At 34.4% G+C, this 20,483-nt stretch overlaps 1 protein-coding gene across 6 annotated transcripts in view; it reads left to right on the top strand.

Annotated features, from left to right (window-relative positions):
• Positions 1-20,483, top strand: part of LOC143233216 (protein turtle-like) — a 186,101-nt gene that overhangs the window by 32,072 nt on the left and 133,546 nt on the right. For 4 of the 6 annotated variants that reach the window (XM_076469190.1, XM_076469186.1, XM_076469191.1 and 1 more), the window contains one exon: positions 18,251-18,367. In XM_076469190.1, coding sequence (XP_076325305.1) covers positions 18,280-18,367 — 88 coding nt within the window. In that variant the 5' untranslated portion in view covers positions 18,251-18,279. Of the gene's footprint in view, positions 1-18,250; positions 18,368-19,753; positions 20,137-20,483 lie in introns of those variants that run through there. The other 2 variants (XM_076469188.1, XM_076469192.1) reach the window with 2 other exon arrangements.

Below are 20,483 nucleotides of genomic sequence, written 5' to 3'. Positions count from 1 at the left end.
TGGCGTTTTTTCTTCATTGAATTGGTCTCCTTGCCATTCTAACGCAATTTTGAATGACGAAATATTCCTTAAATTTCGTCATATAACCACAAAATAGATCGATCGTACTGCAAAACACAGCTAATGACGCCGTCTGTGTGAAAAAATGACTATTAAAGGAAATCAGCGGGTCCAGCGAGAATACACAGGCCGCCATGCTGAAAATATTGTAAAATAACCATTTGTTTCAATTAATTTGCGCAAGGGTGTATGTTGCAACTTATTAACACCAGATATAAAACTAACATGAGGATGTGTTATATGCAGAATTTTAATTTGTTTTGCTTTTTACACATTTTTATATCATGTCGAAATTCTGTTCAGAACTGTATTTCCTACGAAATGCTTGCTTTAACACAAAGACACATAGTAGGCTATCTGCGTTTTGTTTATCAAGGGGAATTGAACGTCAGATTTTATCGCTGTAAGTCTGTAAATTTGTCATGAACCCACTGAAGAAGTTTTACAAACTGAATCATATTAAAAAGTCACGAATCTTTTCAAATTGAGAAATAGCAGATTGTTAATTTCATACTGCATGGAAATCTTTGGCAATTTGCTCTAGGTTACTTGGGTGTTATCCATGTTTTAAAACTTATTTGCCTAAATTTATATGCATGTTCTAACGAATTGCAATAGGTCACCAGGAGAAATTTAAAAACAAACAAATGTTGAGATGGAAGGGGTTAATGTAATACTTTACCCTTATTAAAATTTAATGTTTGATTGCAAATGTTTGTTGTTGATTTCACGTAGAATTAATTTTGAAGTACACCATTTAATTAGAAATAGTTTTATATTGCTTATTACGAAGCAATTATGAAGTAGCTGTAATTCGCCGCTTAACCCCCACCGAATCTAGTTTCAATGTGATAGCTATTGAGCTCTAGGTTGACAATCCACAGAGTTACATCACTCAACCTTCATGCGAAGGTCGGGTGTTGTTTTTTTAGGAAGTAAAAGCAGGTGTTACAGGTGTTAAAATTTACCTTCTAGGTGTACACTGCTCTGCAGATTTGAACCTGTGATACTCAGTACCGCTAAAGCAGTACGAATGGTGTTACTTGTTGTTTGCCACCCATTCAGATCATGACTGTGAAATTAGGGTCGGGTACTCTTGAACCTTAGGATCCTCTGATTTGATCGCTTAGCCCATGTGTTATGCACGTTAGGTGTCGTTAAAGTGAGAAATACCAAATTATAAAATCATGCAGTTGAAAAACTTCAGATAACATTTCATTCACATACTTAAAAAGGTAGTTGTAGTTTTTGAACCTTAATGGATATAATTCGTCAAATAAACCAATTGTATTTAATTATAAAATATCGAGCTAAAAAACAATTATTAAAAGGGAATACATTATTTTAAGTACCGCCGAGGAATATCCAATGAGAATAGAAGCACTTAAACAATTAAAAAAATACAATAATTTTAATTACATATGAGACAATGTTTTCTTTATCCCCCTTGATTTCTTTGTACGTGTGAATTATAAAATTTCAGTGGAAAATTTTTCGCAATTGTTATACAATTCCAAGTCGTTTTACCATATTAAAATATTATGCTGGTGTTATTCAATACTTCCTTTATATAGAATAATTTTACACTTTAACAACCATACTGTTTTAACAAAGAATTAATTTTTAGATTTTAGGATAATTTCTCGAAGCAAGTTAGTCTTCATGGCAAAATAAATTGAATTAATTTATAAAATATCTGTTATTGTAATAAATTTTTTTTTCTATTTTGCCCCACATAAAAGGTTCTGTGCGAGAAATATTTTAGCAAGATGGATAAATTAGAAAATAACTTAAAATAAAATACTTAATGACACCCAAAACAAATTTTGTTGATTTGTATTTTCAAAAAGCTAATATTAAAAATAGGAAGTAAATATTGTCAAATTGATTTTATGTTCAAAGCAAGTACAAACTTTTATTTCTGTTTCAGATATACAATGCTTTGTCATAATTTTAGGAGAGTTGAATCTAATATATCTGATGGTTAAAACTGTAATAAATGGAGTCCGTAAGGTATCCCAGTTTTTTCAAATTGAGAATAACCACGAAAATTAAAAATAATGGAATTATTTAATTTCAGATTTAAAACTTTTTTTTCGCGTTATGTTTGGTTGTTTTGAATTTCGCGCAAAGCTACTCGAGGGCTATCTGTGCTAGCCGTCCCTAATTTAGCAGTGTAAGACTAGAGGGAAGGCAGCTAGTCATCACAACCCACCGCCAACTCTTGGGCTACTCTTTTACCAACGAACAGTGGGATTGATAGTCACATTATAACGCCCTCACGGCTGGGAGGGCGAGCATGTTTGGTGAGACCGGGACTCGAACCCGTGACCCGTGGATTACGAGTCGAACGCTTTAACACGCTTGGTCATACCGGAGCCTTCGGGTTATGAAAATCTTATTGAAAGTGAAGTTTCCCATAGTTCACTAAATTGCTTTTTGTAGAAAAAATAAACAACCTTTATTAACATAAAGGCAGTTAAGTAAAAAAAAAATATACAATGGATTACTTGTGCTCTGCCTTCCACGACTACCTTAATCATATTTTTATTGTTATATGCCTATTAAATTTACACTTTAGCCACTATGTGACTGTTATTGTTATATGCCTATTAAATTTACATTTTAATCACATAGTCACATATACACAATGGGTTAATTGTGCTCTGCTTTCCACGACTACTGTAACCATATTTTTATTGTTATATGCCTATTAAATTTACACTTTAGTCACATAGTGACTTATAATAAACTTTTTCATTGTAAACAAAAGAACAAAAGTTGTTACTATTTCTTATAATCAAGTGGGTAAAACTTCTTTAATAACCTATATACCATGATATGTTTTTTACTCTAAATGAAACTTAACTCTATTAGTTTAATGCTGCAAATTTGCCTTCCTTATATTTGTTACTTTAATCATCGCTGTAATCTCCTTTGAGATATAGTTAGAAATTACGTTTGCCTCTGTTTATATCATATTTTGAAGTACACAGGGTTTAAAACTTTCAGTAAATTATAAATATAGATAACGTATTACTTACTGATGGGTATATATGTATATCTTATGCTGTGTTTTTAAACATCTGGAGAATGAGAGTGTTAACAGTTAACGATCTTAAAATATCCTTTATATCCTCTTTGTGTAATTTAAAATGTATTATATTGTAACATGATGTTGAAATATTGTTTTTACAGTTCAAACTACCTTTATTTAATACATTCATTATTATTTTAATCTCGTTAAAAATATGTTCTCGTATACGGTAAAATATTAATTTCAAGAAGTCTGGCTGTTTGTTTGATTTTAATTTCGCGCAAAGCTATACGAGGGCTATCTGCGCTAGTCGTCCCTAATTTAGCAGTATAAGAATAGAGGGAAGACACCCTCAACTCTTGGGTTACTCTTTTACCAACCAATAGTGGGATTGACCGTCACATTATAATGCCCCTACGGCTGAAAGGGCGAGCATATTTGGTGCGACGGGTATTCGAACCCGCGACCCTCGGTTTACGAGTGTCTTAACCAACTAGCTATGCCAGACCAAGAAGTCTGACATATAATCAATTATATATTTTGTAGCTGAAGAGAATTATCTTACGCCCATTCAATTATATAAATCTCCTTTAGTCTTGGCATGGCCAAGCGCGTAAGGCGCGCGACTCGTAATCCGAGGGTCGCGGGTTCGCGCCCGCGTCGCGCTAAACATGCTCGCCCTCCCAGCCGTGGGGGTGTATAATGTGACGATCAATCCCACTATTCGTTGGTAAAAGAGTAGCCCAAGAGTTGGCGGTGGGTGGTGATGACTAGCTGCCTCCCTCTAGTCTTACACTGTTAAATTAGGGACGGCTAGCACAGATAGCCGTCGAGTAGCTTTGTGCGAAGTTCCAAAACAAACCTTTAGTCTTTCCTGAATGTAAATATGGTTTTACAGGTTTTATTTTCATAGGTTGATGATAGACAGCTATTATATCTCTGCAAATAAAGAAATTCACACATAAACTCCATATACGGTAAACTGTTCTCTTGCATTCTGTAAGGAGATGTCAATAATAATGTTGTGAACAATAAATAATACATTTGGGGATTTTAAAATATTGCATCTATTTTACTTGTTCCCCCAATGACACAGCGGTATGTCTACGAACTAACACCGTTAAAAACCGGGTTTCAATACCCATGGTTGGCAGAGCACGGATAGAATAATGTGTAGTTTTGTGCCTAATTCCAAACAAACTATTTACATATGAGTTTTAAAATGCAATGTTTCACCTAAATGAAAAAAAATGATTGAATTATTGTTGTACGTTATTAGGTCACATTATTTCAAAAAGCAGAAAATTACAGATACTTGTTTTGGTAATGATTTACAAGTTTTTTCGTAAAATGTGATCAGTGACGTAGATAACTTATTCCGGTTTTACTGCAGTTCATTTTGTATTTCTGTTTCTTTAAATGGCACTTTTAACTGATTAATCTGTACCAACAGTTTACATTATGGCCCGGTATGGCCAGGTGGGTTAAGTGCACTTTTAACTGATTAATCTGTAAGAACAGTTTACATTATGACCCGGCATGGCCAGGTGGGTTAAGTGCACTTTTAACTGATTAATCTATAAGAACAGTTTACATTATGACCCGGCATGGCCAGGTGGGTTAAGTGCACTTTTAACTGATTAATCTGAAAGAACAGTTTACATTATGGCCCGGCATGGCCAGGTGGGTTAAGGCGTTCGACTCGTAAACCGAGGGTCGCGGGTTCGAATCCCGGTCCCACCAAACATGCTCGCCCTTTCAGCCGTGCGAGCGTTATAATGTGACAATCAATCTCACTATTCGTTGGTAAAAAAGTAGCCCAAGAATTGAAGGTTGGTCGTGATGACTAGCTGCCTTCCCTCTAGTCTTACACTGCTAAATTAAGGACTGCTAGCACAGATAGCCCTCGAGTAGCTTTGTGCGAAATTCCAAAACAAACAAACAGTTTACATTGTAATTGAAACACCAGATAAAAATAATACTAGAAAATCCAAGTTATTGAGAATGACATATGTCTTTAAGACTAAATTTCACAAAAAAAACTTCGCAAATACTACATTTCCGAAGTAATTGGTAAAACAAGAAGAATCTCCAAATTCATCTGAATTTGTTCTTTTTAGGATAAAATTCAATGAGACGTCTCGTAAAATAACTATTATTTCACTGCCAACGGTGGCTTTGAAAAGTCCTGTAGCTGTGCGTTAGTTTCTTATGAATTTTAGGGAAAGTTTACAAGAGGTCTATCTGCGCTAGCTGTCCCTAATTTAACAGTGAAATACAAGATGATTTTTGTTTGTTTGTTTTGAATTTCGCGCAAAACTACACGAGGGCTATTTGCGCTAGCCGTCCTTAATTTAGCAGTGTAAAACTAGAGGGAAGGCAGCTAGCCATCATTACCCAACTGTTGAGTTACTCTTTTATCAACGAATAGTGGGATTGATTGTCACATTATAATTCCCTCACGGCTGAGCATAGTTCGATGTGAGAGAGATTCGAGCCCACGACCCTTAGATTACGAATCGAGCACTCTAATCACCGGACCTTTCATCAAGTTTTTTATAATGCTGACCAATTAAATCATAGATTGATAATATAGGAGGAAGAGCCCGACAAGAATGACCTTAAGTTTAGGGTATGACTGTGAATATAAAACTTTTGTTGATAATTCTCCTGTGTGAAATATGTTTTTATTTATATCTTTATTTGGCTATATGTTTTCATACGTATGCAATTTTTTCGTGATGATAATTTTTAGTTCAAATTGTATTATTGTTGAAAAACTTTCCCTTCTATTATGCGGAGCTTATCTCTCCCTAGTAGCAAAGTGATATATCTGCAGACTTACAATGCTAGAAACTAGGTTTCAATACAGGTGGTGAGCAAAGTACAGATTGTTCTTGGCCCGGCATGGCCAGATGGGTTAAGACACTCGATTCGTAATCTGAGGGTTGCAGGTTTGCATCACCGTCGCACCAAACATGCTCGCTCTTTCAGCCGTGGGGGCGTGATAATGTGACGATCAATCACACTATTCGTTGGTAAAAGATTGTCCTTTGTGTTTAATTACAAAGAAGCCATTGTTATCTGATAGAAAACACTAACAAGTCGTTTAACATATTTGTTATTAAATTATTATGATATTTAAAAACTGAGGCTGATATCAGTTTCATACATTAGCGTGAGTATGTGTTTTCTTATAGCAAAGGCACATCGAGCTATCTACTGAGACCACCGAGGGGAATCGAACCTCTGATTTTCGAGTTGTAAATCCGTAGGCTCACCGCTGTAGTAGCGAGGGGTTCGTACACTAGTGGAAGGAACGGTGAGACTTGTAACGAAGGTTAAAAAGTGAAAAAAATTGTATAAAGAAAATCAAATCTAAGTTTTGTAACCATTAAATTGATATTAATGTGTAGTAAACATTGGAACAGAAAGAGGAACATGTGTAAAATGTGTAACAAATGTGATGTTAATGTTCTTTGCTTGCTTTTAACACGATACCCGATTTTGTATGCAAATATAAAGTGTTGATATATAACTTAACACGGGCAATAATGAAATATATTAATAGTTTTGTTTTCAGTTCTTTATATTTGATGGTTAAACTACAAGAGATCAAGTGTTATGAAGTTTTTAAATGTGGTGACTCTTAATATTTTAATAACACAACAAAAGTTATTTTAAGTTAATTTTAACACTTTTAGGTAACGCGATAGTTCAGCGGTAAGTATGAAGGCTTATAACGTTAAATTCATGTTTTAATAGTCGCTATGGATAGAGCAAAGATAGCTCATTATGTATCATTGTCATTTACTGATAAACAAAAATTTCGTTATTGTTGAAGCCTTCACTGAACGAGAACGAGTTTTTACTGGTTAGCATATTGTCGATAAAAATATTACTTTGTTTACAATACATTTCTCAAAATTTCTATGTTAATACTTCATAAACTTATCCACCAAGATAAAATTTTAAACAAACGTCAGAGTTGCACAATGTTTATTATAATAATAAGAATGAAAATATCAATAGCAAATCCCTTAACGTTGGTATTTCCTGCTTTACAATGGGAATGTTGTGGGCTCTGGAATGTACACACATAAATTCCTTTATGCCAATACGTTTGAAACCGATCATTCTTAAAGCGACATGATTATAGGATTGATTAAGTTCTACTCTAAATAATCCTGTTTGTGAAAAATGAGAAGGTTAATATGAATATCAGATGCTTCTTTTTATGATAAACTGTAGGTAGTTAAACAGAAGTGCTAACGTCAATATTATTTATTACAGTTTGTTTATATGAAAATTCAAAACTGTATGGACATTATAATAAGATTATTTTAAACTTGTATCATAAAATATTCATCACGATCCCAATGCATTCGCAAGGTATAGTTTAGGATTTTATTGGTAAATGACACCGTTATATATATATATATATATATTTCACTTACTATTCATAGAATTTCTCAAATTTTATTAATTTGTTTATGTATTGAAACATTACGCTTATTTATAGTGAAAAGTAATACTGGCTATTTTAAAGATAATCCTATTTCAAAATGGACAATATACGAAATAACAGAGCTAAAATGGTAACATACCGTACGTTATAAACGAGGGTGTTGTGTAGCTTTTTTTCATTCTGATATGCTTGAACAGCTCTTCGAAACGAGTCATTAAACAATCCAGACTATATAGCATTCTGGACACAGTTTTCTTTGTCTACTAAGCAATTATATAAATCAAAGTGAACAGTTTTTTTGTTCTTCCAAAACAGAACATTTGTGTCTAATGATATCGATGTTTTCTTTGTTTGGGAACGTATTTTAATTTGTTTTTAGAATCTTAGTGTTTTGTGTGTTATGTGTTATGGACCGTGTTTTGAATAATTCAATATGAACTGTGAAGTAGATATTTTAAGCAAATTTGAATTTAACATGAAAATAATTTTCAATAACCTATTTAAGAAGAGAAAATAGAATAAATAGAGGGATTATAGAATATTTCTCTCATTTATATTAAACAGGTGTAGACTGTCTTTATGAGCATTAATCACTATTTTATCAACATTTTGTATATGCTGTTATCTTGCATTAATAAATTGAATCATGAATTGATAGCAAACACTTATGATATGAATTGTGAATCTAACGTGTCTAAATCTTCCGAAGGTTTATTTAGTTTATCAGTATTTGAATTGTTGCCGTTAGCCCCAAATTAGTTAAAATAAAATATAACAAAAATAAAATAAAACAATTATTAGGAAGCGACAACTTATGGTATACTTTATTTCATACTTATGATCTCCAACCAATGCTGTACGTCGATTTCTGATTCTTGTTTCGTTTTGTGAGAAATATTTAGGGCAGACGCTACCAATTTTCATCCAGAAATTATAAGAGAGGCTTGCCGGCTCTCATCCAGAAATTATAAGAGAGGCTTGCCGGTTCTCATCCAGAAATTATAAGAGAGGCTTGCCGGTTCTCATCCAGAAATTATAAGAGAGGCTTGCCGGCTTTCATCCAGAAATTATAAGAGAGGCTTGCCGGCTCTCATCCAGAAATTATAAGAGAGGCTTGCCGGCTCTCATCCAGAAATTATAAGAGAGGCTTGCTGGCTCATCCAGAAATTATAAGAGAGGCTTGCCGGCTCTCATCCAGAAATTATAAGAGAGGCTTGCCGGTTCTCATCCAGAAATTATAAGAGAGGCTTGCCGGCTCTCATCAGAAATTATAAGAGAGGCTTGCCGGCTTTCATCCAGAAATTATAAGAGAGGCTTGCCGGCTCTCATCCAGAAATTATAAGAGAGGCTTGCCGGCTCTCATCCAGAAATTATAAGAGAGGCTTGCCGGCTTTCATCCAGAAATTATAAGAGAGGCTTGCCGGCTTTCATCCAGAAATTATAAGAGAGGCTTGCCGGCTCTCATCCAGAAATTATAAGAGAGGCTTGCCGGCTCTCATCCAGAAATTATAAGAGAGGCCGGCTCTCCTAAGTCTACCAAGACATTATGTTCTCGGGACATCTTGGTCGAAACATCTTCACCACAGAATACGATCAATAAATTCTAAATGTCTAAATTCTAGCTACTCAAATTGTAAACTTAAAATACAGCGCATAGATTATACTGTACAATAAAACTTGATATTGGTTAGCAAGGATCACAAATCCTTTCACTTGAGATATTAATCTCCTACTGTTATATAAACTGTTGGTACTTTAACCATTATATCTTTTTAATCCAGCTATTCGAGTTTCATGATAATCAAGTAGAAATCGTGTATGTGTATGTTTTCTTCTAGCAAAGCCACATCACACTATCTGCTAAGCCTATCCTGATATTAACGTTATAAATCCGTAAGCTTACTGTTGTACAAGCGGAAGGGGGCTGTAGAAAGCATACGATGTAGTAAATACATTGTAGAGGAATATCATATAACGGTATGGATAACCATTCCCTTTCATTCGACCAAAATATATTGATGACAGCCTAGCCCTTGATAATTATGGTTAATCCCAGCCATACTGACCTAAAAGCTGTAGGTTGTGTTTTGATCAAGTTGTTGTATGCCTTTAGATCAAGCAGGTACTTTCTCATCTCTCTTGTCATAAGCATTCAAATAACGGTTCTATTTTTTTTTGTACTCAAATTCTGGACTGGAATAAGAAAAACAGAATATTAATTCTACACTGACTCACCAGTTTTCTCTCCACAGTTTATTTGAGATGTGTCGGTAACATAGGATTCAGCTGCTTAACATGTATTTTGTATGCCTCTTGACTGCTGTGTCTCGTATCAACTTTTAAGAACACAAGTTAATGTCCTGTACAGTTGAATCCGAGTTTTCCATGTTATTGACACATGCCAATGCCACATACAATCTCCACATTGGTGCATTCATTTTTTAACTGTCTTATTAAAACGTCTTTTCTAACTGCAGATGTGCAAACCCATGTGCATCAAATAATATGAATTCAATTAGTTAACATATTAACTATTGTGGAAATTGTAGGATCATACAGTACACCTACAGAAAGCGAAAATTATGAGCATGTTTTATGAACAATCAGTTGATCTTTTTTTCAGTTGTGTAGTAATTGATTACGGTGATTAGAATAATACAAAACTTACATAAGCTATCTCTTGTGCTGAAAGCAGCTCTGAGAATACTCTTATCAACCAGCTCCTCCTGCTGGTATTTAGATTCCAGGTTTAAGATGTTGAACCAATGGGAACTTTTCTACATATGTAAACATTCTTCTTTAGATCGCTTGCACAATCCTCAACTTGTAATCTCAAATATTTTGGTAACCATATACTTTCCTTCAAATGGGGCAAAAAGGAAACAGCTTAGCATTGCGACTTAGCCTTGGTTGTGTCTACTTTGCTCACTGTGAAGAGATAAAAATTGTATTTGAAAGCTAGATAACTGATAACTGATAACTTATAATTACCAGTCAGAGCTGGGACTTCGGACAGATACCTGCTCAAGCTAGTTAATGTTATTTGGTTTTTAAAAAGGAAGCAATTTCTTTCATTTGTGGATACTATAAATACATCACTTTGCACTGATGTATTAGATATAGCCTGAAATATACCATTGAAAACACTTGTGTACATAAGGATGTCATGACATTCTCTTCCACATGAACTAATACAGTCAACTGTTCCAAGGTGCGGCCGGAATGACATTTGATAACTCAGAAAAACACAGACAAAGTTGACTAATGAGTTCTACATCCTAGGGATGCTCATGCAAGATCTGAGTTATGTGATAATTACTTTTATTCCATAACCAATATCTTCTAGACATAGCCAGAAGTTCACTTCTAATATATCTTTACTTTTCACAATGAAATTAAAGTGATGGTTTTGCTTTAAATGTAATATATTGCACAACCTACTAGTATTATGATCACTCCTGTATCAACCAACAACTCGTCTTTATACTGAACGTCATGTATCTAGCTACACCTAGCCTGAGAAATCTTAGCTGATCACCAAACCTTTAGATGTAAGCCATCCATTTCACTCTTTCACTTATTTACTTAGCCTGACCTGGATTACTCACTTAACCGTTAATTAAAAGTAATTATCTTGTTTGCCTTACTGCATGATTAGGTATGGACAGATCATTTGAAAATGACCGAATATTCCAAATTCTTTGTTTTCTCTTCTAGTCTGCAACTTATAAACCATCGGAGAAAAGATATAGCCCATTCATTAGGTACCACTTTGTTTACATTATAGTGCCAGAATGTTGAATTAATTGGACTTAATCTTAGCATTTTGGTGGTGCCTGGGTAAAAGAGTTTTGTCCAAGATAAGATTACTGCAAATTATTTTTCTCTTGTGACTGGCTCAACGTTACTTCTTTCTACGACGTTGCCACAAAAAGCCGTTTTGATAAACATGAGAAGATTTCTAATACTCAGATTGTTCCTCATAATCTCACTGGATAGACATTTTATAAATCTTTCGACAAGGATATCCTCACGTTCTACCAAATGTATTGAAAAGTAATACTTACAATGCGAATAATGCAGATTACCTGTGTAAGTATCCCTGTCCTGGGCATTGAACTTGGCCTAATATAATTCTTGATGTTCCATTGGTTTGAGCTTTTGATGCAACGTAACAGTGACTGCAGCAAAGGTATAAATTGTATTTTGCTCAAATACTCAATGAATATAATTAAAACCACCCAGACTGAAAATCTGACATTGCGAATCCTGTTCTGGAGACCATCCTCTCCAAGCAATTAGCTGTTTTAAATGCCTGAGGAGACAGCCCAATTTTTTTATGAAGCTTTAATGAGGTGGTATGATCCATTTTGCCTTACTGATGAAGACATATGCTCATGCCCAGAAGTTTCTCATCAAATCATAAATTTGTTCTCACTATTGCAGGAATATTATCATATGCATCTTGAAAGAATTCTACTCTTGTACATGTAGCTGAACTGTATTCTGGGGAAGCAGAGCAATACGATGCCATTGGCAGCTACTATGTGGTCCGCGATCAGTCTGGTGTTCTACTTCTCAGATCGAAGAGGTTCACCATCTTTACATTTGATACCCACCTTCTTACGCACTGGTGAAATGGCTTTGTGTACAGCTAGGGTTGAGTTCTTTTGGCTGTCCAATACCTGGAAGATCTTTACACATCATTTCACTTAATTTCAAACTTCAACAACTGCAGGTTGATCCTCAAGGAGATAGTGTGCATGGCCATTTTTGATGCAGCAGACTTCAGCAGCTCTCCTTCTTAGGCACTTTGGTGCAATGAGATGGAAGTCATGGACTTTTATAGAATTGATAAAGTCTGATGTTCAGGTAGGTGTCTAATACGTTTCACAAGCAGTTATATCCTTTAAGTTACCAACCTCTTTCTCTTTTTCCTTAATCTTTCTGTAGTCATAGCAACAAGATATTATCCTTGACATCTACTTTGTGGAAGCCTTTTGTGACAAGATAGATCTACAGAATAATGAGGCATTGGAACTCTATATGTTCTACATAGCAGTTTTGAATTTCTCTGAAACTGGTTGAGTTTGAGGATGGGAAGTGAAGGAACAGGATTAAGTTTGAGGATAGGAAGTGAAGGAACAGGATTGAGTTTGAGGATAGGAAGTGAAGAAACAGGATTGAGTTTGAGGATAGGAAGTGAAGGAACAGGATTGAGTTTGAGGATGGGAAGTGAAGGAACAGGATTGAGCTTGAGGATGGGAAGTGAAGGAACAGGATACAATTCAAAGCATGATTACAAGCTCTATTAATAACAAATAAAAAAGTGAGTGTGTTATCTTTGGACACTGGACAGTCTCTTTTACTGGAACAACCGAGCTTTACTTTTTAAACTGATCATATGCTAGATTGATTAAACCTAGCATTACTTAGGTAACTCAGTAACATCAGGCTTATTCAGAGCAATTAACGCTACACACGTGACTAATGGTTCGTCTACAAATATAAATAAGTATATAAGTTTCTCTTAAACTATCGTTGGATGTTACTGCTCTTTTGTCTCCCGCTAGTACAGCGGTAAGTCTACGGATTTACAACGCTAAAATCAGGGGTTTAATTCCACTCGTTATACTCTGCAGACAACCTGATGTGGCTTTGTTATAAGAAAACACACACACATACTGCTATTTTACATTTATGCATAAAATGCATTTTTATAAACCTCCTTATATAAGTAAAACAAGCGTTATCTGAAGAGAATGACAAAGAAAACTTTCATTTTATGTGAAAACTGCACATTTTCAAAAAACTGTTTATTTCAAATACTATATTAAAATAAGAATGTAAAAAAAAAATACATGGCATGCTCATGTACCATACTGTTAATATTTCTGGTCATCCCGCTTACAGTGCGGCCTCTGAAAGCACGTTTCTCAGTATATGTATAGTGACACAGTGTGCATTTGCAACTGATTTAGTTTCTGAACGTATATCCCAAGTTTACGACACATAAGAATCAACAGATGTGAGAATTCTATTCGTTAAAAATGTGTCGAATCAACTGTACCTTAGGTTTGGAAAGATCCATATCCTGCTAACAACACTAGCCAATTCGTAAAAATCTGTTGCGATTGGCTAATTTTCATCCGTCCAGTTTGATGACTCTGCAGAAATGAAACATGAACTCGTCATTTGTTGTATTTTTTAAGAGTATCATGGTTTCTATATAATTTGAATCATTTTAAAATTTCTCTTTCATTTCAAATTTACAATTGATACATGCTTGTGTGAGCTCAATATATTTGTTTCTTTTTGAATTTCGCGCAAAGCTACTCGAGGGCTATCTGCACTAGCCGTCCTTAATTTAGTAGTGTAAGACTAGAGGGAAGGCAGCTAGTCATCACCACCCACCACCAACTCTTGGGCTACTCTTTTACCAACGAATATGAGATTGAACGTCACATTATAACCCCCCCTTACGGCTGGGAGGGCGAGCTACCGGGATTTGAACCCGCGACCCTCGGATTACGAGTCGAACTCCTTAACACGCTTGGCCATGCCGGGCCAGCTCAATATATATAGAGAGCATAAGCTGAATGACTAGTCATGAGTGATTCTTGAATACTTGTAGTCCATGACAATGAATAATAGGATTTGACTGACTTTTTTATCTTATAGCAGTGGATTTACAATAAATGAGCTTAATATTATACAATAGGATTGTGCTTTTACTGTTTTGTGCTTACCGCTATTTCATGATCATAAAAATGTTCCAGTGTTGGGTAACTTTCTTTAAGTAAATGTGCATCCACGAAAAGAAGTAATCTTTATGTGTTTCTTTTCTTATTTTTTGAAGACGCATCTTTAAATCTACGTGTAGCCATCGGTGCTTAATTATCCGTAATAATATAGCAGCTCGGTTTCTTGCAAGACTACAAATGCGAAATACGCCATGTTAAAAGCATCAACGTCTGAAATATTATTTTCTGTTACACTTGCATTTCGTTAGTCATTTTATGCAATAAGTAATTCATTATTAATAGTGTTATACGTTGCATTACTTGTTAAACAAATACGGTTCTTTTAATAAAAAATAATTAACATGCCGTAATAAAGGATGGTAAGAAACATTTGTACTTCTTGTTATAAATATTTGATTGGAAGTGAAACTGTGTTACATTTTCATCGGTCTAAATAAAAATTCCAATTATAGATATAAGCAATATAAATTTTAAGCAAGTTTGTGATTGCATCATACAAGGTATTTGTATGATTAATATCTTTCGGCTGTCTGGTCGTTAGATTATCCACTGGTCATCTGAGGGTCGTGGGTTCGAATCCCCGTCACACCGAACATACTCGTCCTTTCGGCCGTGGGAGCGTTATATTTCACGATTAATCCTATTATTCGTTAGCCCAAGAGTTGACAGTGAGTTTTGATGACTATCTGCTATCCTCTAGTTTTTCACTGATAAATTAGGGACTGCTACAGCAGATAACCCTCGTGTTTCTTTGGGTGAAATTCTAAAAAACACGTAAAGAAACAAGTATTCGGTAGTTGGTGAAATTCTATAAGTACAGAAATGATAAAAAGCAAGAAAAATGTAAGTTTTGCAAAAAAAAAATCATTTATTTACACCCAGTAAGGATGTTATCAGATACGTACTAAAGTAATTATCAGATACGTACTAAAGTAATTATCAGATACGTACTAAAGTACTTTGTAACAGGGCTTTTAAATCTTTTTTTCTGGAAAATGAATTAAATCTTCGAATCCCACTTTATAGAAACTAAACACCAATTTTATCTGTTAAAAAGTTCAAAAACTGGACAGTGTTAAAATTTTAGAAATAACTGGAAGTTTAAAATACATCCATAAAAAGTTTTGAATGATCAGACCAAGTTAGGCTTCTCTCTAACTTCTGGTTCTTATATAAAACATTTCACTCTGTATCTGATGGTACCTTGTTTGACGGAACCATGGTCGTGGATAAATGACGTATTTATGAAACGTATTATCCCATTGTTTTCTCTCAACTCTGCAATGCATTTTAAGTAAAGTACTTTTTTAGAACGACTTATAAAGTTTCACAAAAATAACTAAAGGATATGTTATCAAAAAAAAAACGTTGTGAAACGTTATGGCTATTATTGAGACAGATAGAATGATCTTTTCGTGAAAGATATATAAAAGTTAAGTTTTTTGTAGTTTCTAAACTACAACAGTTTATAGAAATCCATGTTTCCCATATGAATAGTTTCTAGTTTTTATTTAAATGGTATTGCATAACCTATGTTGTAGTCGGAGCTATTGAACTGTGTGAATGTGTTTTCTTATGGTAAAGCCACACTGGGCTATCTCCTAAGTCCACCGGGGAGAATCGAACCCCTGATTTTAATGTTGTAAATCCGTAGACTTACCGCTGTAAGTAACTTCTTTTTCAACTTTCCACGAGAAAATATATTGTTAATGTTGCAAGTATGGAACATGTTGTATCGCATGCAACTTTTTGCTATTTTTTAGTTTTTCATTGGCAATTATACTTTTTTCTTTTAAACTAACATTAATCAGATTAGGTGAATTTATCAGCTACTCATTCGAGGTTTAAAAATGTTGAACAGTGACTGATGAAGCTGAACTTGCTAAAGTTAAAAATGTTTTAATTATCATTAGCTGCTTAAACAGCACGTTTTTTGAGCGTATATCGAAAAAAACAACTAAAATATATTTCTCAAAGAAAGTCCATCTGATTTTTTATTCTAAACGCATTTCTCAACCTTGACGTTGGATTAATTGACTAAATAATTCTAAGAAGGACAATGTGTAGACTATAATTACGGTTACGTATTTATGCTGGTCCATATTAGGTGTTTTATATTAAAAAAATCCAAAATAAATATCTTGATTTTGTTACGAGAAAATATAACTTTAAACATACTGTTCTAACAATGTTCTTAAACATGTTAAACCAGATGGTTAGGACACTCGACTCATAATACGAGAGTCGCGGTTTCGAATCCCCGTCACATTCAAACATGCTCGTTATAAGTCACCGTCAATTCCACTATTCGTTGGTAAAAGAGTATCCCAAGAGTTGGCGGTGGGTGGTGATGACTAGCTGCCTTCCCTTTAATATTACACTGCTAAATTATGGACGGCTAGCGCAGATAGCCGTCGTGTAGCTTTATGCGAAATTCAAAATAAACCAAATCAAACTCTTTGATCAATTGTTGACAATTAATCACAGCGACAGTTGACCTTAGTGACCTTTACCTTTATACAAAATACTAAAATATAAAATCCTTTTAAAATAATAAATCTGTTTTTTAGTGTTAACAATAAAGTTCCAGGTTTTAACAGCGTTTTTCTTCAAATATTACTTTAAGACATTAATCTTACACTGAGGAATCACTACGAAAATGATAAAGTTGTGTCTGAATTTACTACAGATTCTATCCTTTTTGAAACAGTTTGGAAGGTTTAGGGTGATTCATTCATTTATTTTTATCTACAATAAGCTTGCGAGAGTATAATGCTAGAAATCGGAGTCCTGTTAAACACAACTTGATGTTTTACATAAGATATTTTCAGAAACCGGAAATGCCAGAGAACCCTGATAAATAAGTTAGTAACCTGTATGTCACGAGAGAACCCTGATAAATAAGCTAGTAACCTGTATGTCACGAGAGAACCCTGATAAATAAGTTAGTAACCTGTATGTCACGAGAGAACCCTGATAAATAAGCTAGTAACCTGTATGTCACGAGAGAACCCTGATAAATAAGTTAGTAACCTGTATGTCACGAGAGAACCCTGATAAATAAGCTAGTAACCTGTATGCCACGAGAGAACCCTGATAAATAAGTTAGTAACCTGTATGTCACGAGAGAACCCTGATAAATAAGCTAGTAACCTGTATGTCACGAGAGAACCCTGATAAATAAGTTAGTAACCTGTATGTCACGAGAGAACCCTGATAAATAAGTTAGTAACCTGTATGTCACGAGAGAACCCTGATAAATAAGCTAGTAACCTGTATGTCACGAGAGAACCCTGATAAATAAGTTAGTAACCTGTATGTCACGAGAGAACCCTGATAAATAAGTTAGTAACCTGTATGTCACGAGAGAACCCTGATAAATAAGCTAGTAACCTGTATGTCGCTGTACTGGTATTCAGCCTGTGTTGAACGTACGTTAAAGACAAAGTGATTTTCATGAAAACATGAGACTTAAGTATTACCATGGTGAGTTAGTTTTTCAAAATATCTTCATTCCCATTTGTGCTCGTTTGTTTTTCAATATTTTTAAGTGATATCGCGTATTCTGACTTTGATGTTACAAGAAGGCTTTAGGTAGGATCTACATCTATAGATTTATAGACGTATGAAGAACGAGACAACTAACTTGACGAAGAAATACACAAACACGAAAAAAATAGACATAGGAAGACTGTTGAATTGATGAATAGAAAGATATAATTAAGAGAAAATGTATAACAACAGAAAGCCACTTTGCTCTAACGGAAATTTTCAACAGTTCGTAAGATTTATAAACATTAAATGTACACGTAATAGACTGGAACAAATTATTTCATTATAAACTGTCTTTACAAATAGTTTTTGTCTTCAAAGTTTGTACTTAGTATAGAAAAATGTTAAGACATTTTTATTTCTTCTCAGAATTATAAACAACTACAGCTTGAAAGTGGATGATGATGCTTGAATCGTGTATAACCCGAAGAATATGTTTGCTTCATATAACTTTTATCTACCTGTCATCAATGTTTCGAAAAACTGGTGAGTTAAAATTATATATATACATAGATAGATGTGAAAATTTAGCTGTTTACAAAACAGTGAATAACCTCACTTACAGAAACAAGTAATGTCCTGCACGTGAAAACACTTATGATATCAAATGTTCAGAATGATAATTAAGATATAATCTTCAAATGTGCTATCTTCAGAAAATACTCTTTTCAGCTGTTAAAATTTTAACTCTCTAATTAGGGAGCGACATCTTTGACTTCTTGGACATCACCCAAGAGAGCAGTTTATTTAACATATGGTCATCTGTAATGTTTCAATTATTACCAAATTGAATGTAATGTTAATCAGATATTATATTTAAGATTATAGTAACTTTATTAAATAAGTGATGTAAGTTATTTAAATTCCAGTTTTTTTACAAACATAGATGCTTAATATAACAGTTCACTACGTGTACACTTTTATATAAATATCAGTTTTTATTATGTTCATTAATTTTGGTTAATGTTTGTACAAGACTATATCCTGTAGAACCATTGGTTTTTATTACAGACGAATTTCCATTGAAAACAATGTAGAAGGACCCTGCATGACCAGGTGGGTTAAGGCGTGTGACTCGTAATCCGAGGGCCGCGGGTTGGAATCCCCGTCACACCAGTCATGCTCGTTCTTTCAGCCGTGGGGCGTTATAATGTAAGGGTAAATCCCAATATTCGTTGGTAAAAAAGTAGCACAATAGTTGGCGGTGGATGGTGACGACTAGCTGCCTTCCTTCTAGGCTTACACTGCTAAATTACGAACGGCTAGCCCAGATAGCTCTCGTGTAACTTTGCGCGAATTTCAAACCAAACCAAATAATGTGGAAGAGATAAACAGACAGTATTTAGGCAGACAGAGAGTGAAATACGTAAATGAAGTGCAGATACATCATTCTACATACTCATGAACGTAAATTGTATTTTATTGTCGGGTTATGTGAAGTTGGGAAATATATATTTTTCGATGTACAAACATATAATAACACGCGCATCAACGAAAGGCGACTATTCGTTAATTTATTGCGCCTCCACGCCTTCCACCCATACCCTCAAAAAAGAAAATTATGATTTCTGAAATAACAGCTCTCAGATACAGTATGTATAATATAATTTAGTAATAAATGGAACGAAAAAATGTTTTAAAGAACCATTGTTCAGCATCAATGAACAATACATAGAAAGAGACAAAGCGGTTAAAGTATTCTTACTTTTCTATACTATATCCCAAAGAACGAAAGAAAGTATATGGGGAAACTGTTTAACAATGAAAGCTTTACCGTGTCGGTCTAGACCAAATGAAGCGAAGGGCTTATGGGATGGGCCTTTAGCAATAGTGTTTCCCAGCCTTCCCCTTTGACAAACAGTGAGCTCAACCAGACGGCGGTCGATCAGAACGAGAGCGGGATATTTGTGTGACAAGCTCAGCTTGCCAATGCGTTGTCTGCCGGGCTTTAGTCACTGCTGGGGTCTGCTCCTCATCTCCAGTCGTGTCTTTTAACAATCACATCGAATTCAAATTTAGAATAGAACAGTTTTCATTATTAGACAGTACACAATTAAATGGAAGAAAATCGTTAATTTTTCTAAGTCTACAATTTGATATATTCTGTAAAGAATCGAATCAATCTTTGGTGTATAAAACCTAAGGACAACAGTTCTATCCTAAACTGAAAACAATGCTTTCTACCGATTTTTTACACGTCTGTGTTGCTTTGGCTTTGAGTTTTGTTTTAGTCATAGGAACAGAGGATGAAGAAGGTAAGAATTACGTTTCCGTAAAGTATTAATGCACCCATGTACTTGCTATTTTTTTTTACGTTCGGCACTATTTTGCGGGTACTCTCAGCTATTTAAATTTTAAACCACGTCAATGAAGAAAACGTTAAACAAACAAAAACTAATAGTAACGGATTAGAATATACATTCAAGCTCTAAATTATTATGTGAATTATTATTTGAGCAGCAAACTTGGTAAATGATTTTATATTTTCATGAATCGCAAGTAATGAATAGTATTGATTTTAAATCTTATCGAAAATTGGAGGTTTTAATGTATTTGCTGGAATACTAACGTTATGTTTAAACGCTGTTCATGAACAATAAAC

Source organism: Tachypleus tridentatus, chromosome 12, assembly GCF_004210375.1.
Source record: "Tachypleus tridentatus isolate NWPU-2018 chromosome 12, ASM421037v1, whole genome shotgun sequence".
Taxonomy (NCBI): domain Eukaryota; kingdom Metazoa; phylum Arthropoda; class Merostomata; order Xiphosura; family Limulidae; genus Tachypleus; species Tachypleus tridentatus.
This window is presented reverse-complemented; position numbering and strand designations above follow the sequence as displayed.